This window comes from Procambarus clarkii, chromosome 2 (assembly GCF_040958095.1).
Source record: "Procambarus clarkii isolate CNS0578487 chromosome 2, FALCON_Pclarkii_2.0, whole genome shotgun sequence".
NCBI classification, from domain to species: Eukaryota; Metazoa; Arthropoda; class Malacostraca; order Decapoda; family Cambaridae; genus Procambarus; species Procambarus clarkii.
The window spans coordinates 34,381,727-34,389,226 of record NC_091151.1 but is presented as its reverse complement, the minus strand read 5'-3'; the positions used below and the strand labels follow the sequence as shown (position 1 = coordinate 34,389,226).

The 7,500-nt window shown below is 43.6% G+C and overlaps 1 protein-coding gene across 4 annotated transcripts in view; it reads right to left on the bottom strand.

Moving 5' to 3' along the window:
• Positions 1-7,500, bottom strand: part of LOC123748174 (metalloreductase STEAP4-like) — a 293,870-nt gene that overhangs the window by 227,244 nt on the left and 59,126 nt on the right. For all 4 annotated transcript variants that reach the window (XM_069324221.1, XM_069324217.1, XM_069324222.1 and 1 more), the window contains one exon: positions 1,233-1,356. In XM_069324221.1, coding sequence (XP_069180322.1) covers positions 1,233-1,356 — 124 coding nt within the window. The remainder of the gene's footprint in view (positions 1-1,232; positions 1,357-7,500) is intronic.

The window sequence follows — 7,500 nt, the reverse complement described above, 5'->3', positions numbered from 1 at the left end:
TGCTTCACTCCTGGTCGCGATTGACGGTAGATTTCCCGCCTCTACCACAGTGTGATGTGGCGCTTCACGATTGGTCCACCTGGCCAAACCCTTGTCACCGACCAGTCACATATCTCTTGCATCTGGAACCACAATCCTTTGGGGAGTCACTCAAGTGTGAAAAAATCCCTCCCGAGTTGAACCGCCATTTTAGGGTGTTGCCGCTCTCAAGCCTCTTCCCCAATAAAACGTGAAACATAAATTTCTTCTCTATGGCATCTTGCCTCCTTTAAAGAGTTATAAAACGAAGCTGGTGTGGGCTTCATCTTGGTATATGCAAAATGGGGCGTATGACTCTTACAGACGCGAGAGGAGAGTACTAGCGGGACTCCAAAACATCTGTGAGACTAGTCGCAGAGATTTACTCATACTAGATGCAGAGATTTACTCGGAAAATAGTCCCAGAGATATACTATGTGACTAGTCCCAGAGATATACTGTGTGACTAGTCCAAGAGATATACTGTGTGGCTAGTCCTTGAGATATACTGTGAGACTTGTCCTAGAGATTCACTGTGAGACCAGTCCTAGAGATTTACTGTGAGACTAGTCCCAGAGATTTACTGTGGGATTAGTTTAGGAGATTTACTGTGAGACTTGTCCCAGAGAATTACTGTGAGACTAATCCCAGTGATTTACTGTGAGACTAGTTCCTGGGGTTTACTGTGAGACTAGTTCCTGAGATTTACTGTGAGACTAGTCCCAGAGATTTACTGTGAGACCAGTCCCAGAGATTTACTGTGAGACTTGTTCCAGAGATTTACTGTGAGACTAGTCCCAGAGGCTTACTATGAGAGTAGTCCCAGAGATTATCTGTGATTCTAGTCACAGAGATTAACTGTGAGTCTAGTCCCAGAGAGACTACTGTGTGACTAGTTCCAGAGATTTACTGTGAGATTAGTACCAGAAATTTACTGTGAGAATAATCCTAGAGATTTACTGTGAAACTAATCCTAGAGATTTACTGTGAGACTAGTACTAGAGATTGGAGAGCTCAATTTTCAATTCAATATAAATCTTGGAAGCATCCATGATTCACAAATTTAATAGTAAATCTAAGAGGTCAGGAATATCAGAAAGCGTGAAAGTATTGTGATCAGTTGGCGAAACTGGGGCCCAAGAGCTATATCCTGCTCTTCTGAGATGCAGGTAAGCACGTATAAGTACACAATGAAGCGCAGGCAGTCACAATACCTGTTCTTGTGCGGGTCCCTGCTGGCCACTATGACATCGTAGTTGGCCTTGGCCAGGCGGGCGGTCAGCGCCAGCCCGAAGTCTCCGCTGCCCATCACCACCACCATCTTCCTCCCGTCATCACCTGCAAGTAAAGTCTGTCTCAGTGAAGCCTGTCTGAGGACTCTGTCCACTCTCTGGAAATATTCATATGAGGCTCATTCCACACTTGGTGTCTTTCATAGAAGGATGCCCTTAATGGAGTCCGTAAGATATATCAAGCTTAGACTGGTAACCGGGAAGTATCTCTTTGAGAGCTCTCAAGAGTAGCGTTCTCAGTAGGAGTATTTATGAAAAACACTTAGAAGGGCTTCCTTGGAGGAGACACTCACCATAAAGCTCTTTCAGGGAAGGTATATCAGTTGTGGCTCGTGCAAGGGAACTCGTCAAGAAAGGTACTTTATGAGGACTCTTCGAGGGATGCTTCCTTTTGGAAGACTCTTTTGTAGATGGATATTTAGGAGGACTCTTACAGGGTTGGTTCTTACAAGGAGTCAGAAACAGTTTATGGAGTGTGTGAAGTTTACAAGTGTGGCAAATGGATTCAAGGTGGTGTGGAGTTGGCACCTACAATACGCCAGATGTCAAATTTCATGGGAGGCTCACCGATCCTGGTGGCTGCTTTCTAGCGGCATTTCATAGAGGTGACTAGAAGTGACATTTTGTGATGGTCTTGAACAGGGCTTGTGGGTGTGGGAGCGCAGGATATATTTTGACCGGAATTGGTTTGAGCAGCCGAATAAATACTGACGCCAGCAATTGGCCGGTCTCAGTACTGGACAGGACATCGATGTAGAAGGCTAGGACCTATGTTGGACTCAGCCAATGTAGCTGAGTTTTGGTACAACATGTCCAAGCGGGTTGCTACACCGACCCACACCCACTCAGTACCCGCAGACGTCCTTGGTGAAGTTGGGTAGTAGTGGTGAAGACTCTAATCTTGGCGAAGGTTTGTGAGTAGTATGTATGAGATTTGATTGATTAATATTGGCCAGAAAATTGAGAGTGTTAAGGGAAAGTGTCCAGAGAATTAGAGATAGGGTAATTAGGATTTAGGATGAGACCAGCGATTGCTGGTGTAGATCTCGGTTTGTGACCCCTAGGCGGGTGTTGTGGGCTTGTATATATCTGTACTCTTGCAGGCATGGTTCTCTGTAGAGAACTCTCCCAGGCATGGTTCTTTTAGAGGACTCTTCCAGGCATGGTTCTTTTAGGGGACTCTTCCTGTCATGGTTATTTGAAGAGAACTCTTCAAGGCATGGTTCTTTTTAGAGGACTCTTCCAAGAATGTTTTTTGCAGAGGACTCATCCAGGCATAGTTCTTTTTAGAGAACTTTTCCAGTCACGGTTTCATGACATCATACTGGATGTCAGACCTGGATCACTAACACACACAATGTCAGAAGTTGGACACACCATCATACTGAATGTCCGAGCTGGGTTATCTTCACACACAATATCAGACTTTGGACACACCATCATACTGGAATTCAGACCTGGGTTATCTTCACAGACAATGTTAGACTTTAGACGCCCCCCATTACACTTGATGTCAGACTTGAGTTATCTTCACACACAATGTCAGGCGCTGGACACCATAATACTTCTGACTTAATACTCAAGAACAACCCCAATAAAGAATACAACTCTCGCCAAAAAAAGCAAACTTGGAATACCATTTTGCATGCCCCAATGAAGGACGTGACCTTCGATCTATCTATTTTGGAATGACCACCGCTAAGTTTTCCAGAAGTGTGCCTTGCCATGAACAAGCTAGTACCGAAATAAACCATATGCAAAGTGAGCATAACACAACACTCACTAGGAACATGCCTGTAAATAATTAAAAAAAATCATGAACTCTTCCACTGATCATCAAGCTTGCAAGTCCTGAAAGCCATACTCACAACAGAAAAAAGATCCACCTTAAGCATACAGAGTAATGACCAGGCATCCTTGCCGACACTCACACCCTGTTCTCACTACACAACAACAGATAATGGTGCCGTCTTTACCCAGGTCTTCCGTCCACCCACAGTACCACAGTTTTACCCAATGTCTTGCCCAATTTTTCATTGGCCTTATCACTTACCCTATGCTTGATTTACTCTATTACCTTACCCAATGTTTGATTGCCCCCATACCCCGTCCAACATCTCACCTCATACTCCCTTCAATACTTTTGATTTCAATTATCATATGAATATTGAAGCCAAATTATGCCTCATGTATTAATTATTTACAACGATACGTTGTAGTATATTAATAATTATTCCTTTACTAATTATTACTTTCTTTAAAAATTATTTTTATACCTTTATTGCTCTTCTTAATACTGAAAATAAACAAATAGAAGCATAGAAAGCTTACTATACTCTCTAAGATCAACAATGGCAGCAATGTGGTCATATTGATCCAACTATATATTCCAAGGGAGGTACCCGGCGTTGTGCTGGTCTCTCTCTTACTTCTATTTGTCCATCTATCAACTGACTATCTATCAGTCTATCCATCCATCCATTTATCTGTCCATCTACACTTCGATCCATTTATCCATTCATCTATCCATATATCTATCGATCCACGCAGCCACCAATTTTTTTATCCGTTTACCTATGCATTCATATTTCCACCCATTTACCTATACGTCTATCCATCCATTTATTTTATTATGCATCCATCCATCTATCTTATTATCCATCCATCCATCTATCTTATTATCCATCCATCCATTTATCCATCCATATTTCCATCCAGCCATCTATCCATCCATCTACTCACATATCTATCCATCCATCTACTCGCATATCTATCCATCCATTTACCGTATTATGCATCCATCCGTCTATCTTATTATCCATCCATCCATCTATTTTATTTTCCATCCATTTATCCATCCATATTTCCATCCAGCCATCTATCCCTCCATCTACTCGCATATCTATCCATCCATCTACTCGCATATGTATCCATCCATCTACCAATCTATCTATCTATTAATCCATCCATCTATCAATCCATTTATTTATCCGTCCGTCTCTTTATCCATATATACACCAATTTATACATGTATACATCCATCTATGCATCTATTCATTCATCTGTCTACCCATTTATCCATCTGTCTATGCATCTGTTCGTATATCCAGTCATATACCAAACTATCAGTCTGTCCAACCATAGACTCATCAAACTATCCATCCATCAGTCTACCCAATCATCAATCAATCTATCCATCTGTCCAGCCATCTATTCATCCATCTATCCAGCATTTTTTTCATCCATCTATTTATCTATGCATTTATCCATTTATCCACCCATCAGTCTATACATCTTTCTTTCTGTCTATCCAACCATCTATCCGTTTACACATGTATAAATTCTCTTGTCTCTCCATCTATTTGGTAGCGACATTGCTACCAAGTGGAAAACTGTTACCTCGGCTTTGAAATTGCCATTGAACATGCAATTCTTTGAAACTCCCACGTGCACAGTACCCGGCCACGCGTAGGCCGGGTACTGCTAGTATATATTCCTGTCCCCTGGAACCTTCCTTGTCCCCCAGTCTCCCCCACAATTCCTCCCTCACCCGTCTCCTCGGCCTCCCAACCATTCCCCACTCCACCGTCCCCTCGTCCTCCCCACCATTCCCCACTCACCTATCCCCTCTTCCTTCCCACCATGCCCCACTTCCCTGTCCCTTTGTCATACCCACCATTCTCCATTCCCCCATCCCCTCGCCCCCACCATCCCAAACTCCCCCCATCCCCTCGTCCTTCCCCACAATTACACCCTCCCTTGTCCCCTCGTCCTCCCCACCATCTCACGCGTCTGTCTACTCATCATCCCCACCATTCCCCACTCCGTCGTCCGATGCCTTCCCCAATGGTCTGATGTTCCCATCAGAAAATTGGGAACATCAGATTTACTATTAAATTTGTGAATCATGGATGCTTCCAAGATTTATGTTGAATTGAAAATTGAGCTCTCCAATCTCTAGTACTAGTCTCACAATAAATCTCTGGGACTGATCTCACAGTAAATCTCTGGGACTGATCTCACAGTAAATCTCTGGAACTAGTCTCACAGTAAATCTCTGGGACTGATCTCACAGTAAATCTCTGGAACTAGTCTCACAGTAAATCTCTGGGACTGATCTCACAGTAAATCTCTGGAACTAGTCTCACAGTAAATCTCTGGGACTGATCTCACAGTAAATCTCTGGAACTAGTCTCACAGTAAATCTCTGGGACTGATCTCACAGTAAATCTCAGGAACTAGTCTCACAGTAAACCCCAGGAACTACTATCACAGTAAATCACTGGGATTAGTCTCACAGTAATTCTCTGGGACAAGTCTCACAGTAAATTTCCTAAACTAATCCCACAGTAAATCTCTGGGACTAGTCTCACAGTAAATCTCTAGGACTGATCTCACAGTGAATCTCTAGGACTGATCTCACAGGGAATCTCTAGGACTGATCTCACAGGGAATCTCTAGGACTGATCTCACAGTGAATCTCTAGGACAAGCCTTACAGTTTCCCTAGAACTAGCACACAGTATATCTCTGGGACTGGTCACACAGTATATCTCTGGGACTGGTCACACAGTATATCTCTGGGACTAGTCGTACAGTATATCTTTGGGACTAGTCACACAGTATATCTCTGGGACTAGTCACATAGTATATCTCTGCGACTAGTTTCAGAGTAAATCTCTGCATCTAGTATGAGTAAATCTCTGCGACTAGTCTCACAGATGTTTTGGATTCCCGCTAGTATTCTCCTCTCCCGTCTGTAAGAGTCATACGCCCCATTTTGCATATACCAAGATGAAGCCCACACCAGCTTCGTTTTATAACTCTTTAAAGGAGGCAAGATGCCATAGAGAAGAAATTTATGTTTCACGTTTTATTGGGGAAGAGGCTTGAGAGCGGCAACACCCTAAAATGGCGGTTCAACTCGGGAGGGATTTTTTCACACTTGAGTGACTTCCCAAAGGATTGTGGTTCCAGATGCAAGAGATATGTGACTGGTCGGTGACAAGGGTTTGGCCAGGTGGACCAATCGTAAAGCGCCACATCACACTGTGGTAGAGGCGGGAAATCTACCGTCAATCGCGACCAGGAGTGAAGCAGAGCAGAGGTGCTTTTCGGCGATCCCTAATTCTGGAGAGAAATAAGCATACAGAGGGATGAATTCTGAAGCAGTTCTCGAGTGTCAATGAGGAGGAGTGTCCTGTCAACGTCCAAGGAAGTAGAGTGAGGATCTGGTCAGTGAAAACGTTCATTAGAGGCTCGACGATGGTGGAGCGGCAAGTTGTTTCGAGAGGCGGAGCTGAGGAAGGTTGGGGGGGGGGGGGTTGAGGAGTAACCCGGGTGCCGTTTCCTACAGTGAGAAGCTGTGCAGAGATGAGTGACTGAGTCCTGGTCTGGGGGAGCAGGGAGAAGCCGTCGTACTACATGCATACGGTAAAAGAGAAGGGAATCCGTATCCCAGTGTGAGGACGCCCGGGAGGATAGGCGACGTTTGCTGCGTCCTAAAAGACCTAGAGAGAAATTCGGTAATAGAGAGCAGCTTGTCACGTGAGGAGGAGACTCATCATGTCGACTAAGGAGGGAGGAAATCAATTGAGAGGAGACCGACCTCAATATCATGTAGTTCTAGTTGAGTTACACTTAGCTACTACGACCTGCGGAGACTCAGCATCCAGGAGCGATTATTAAGATAGATAAATTTTCCCTTCCATTTCCCTTTGTTGTTAGGAAATATGTTATTAAATGTTTAGGTACGAGGCGGAAAATGATGAAAGGAAAAGGGCCGGACATTGAGTGGAATTAATTGTTATTCTTTAATTACACATTCGTTAGTTATGTGAAGACCCAGTGTGCTGCATAGTATTTGAGTTGAGTTATAAAAGGCCTAATATTGTAGAAAACGGCTAAAGAAATAGATTCCTCGTGATTCATAATTTGCAGAGACAGTGGAGTGTTGCCATATTACCACTGACTTTTGAGGAGTGTTGCCATCTGATGAAATAAGGGAGACAATTTCGGCCCGTTACTTTGTAGCTTCATTTTAGTAAACGTGATTGAGTTTAGAACAGTGTTTATTTCCTACTCTTCATTTTTCTGTATGTTGTTTTGGGGTTTACTGAGCACCACACACTATTGAGCAGGTGTCGGACTGGACGATATCGCATACCACTGCACATGAAGAAATTATCTGG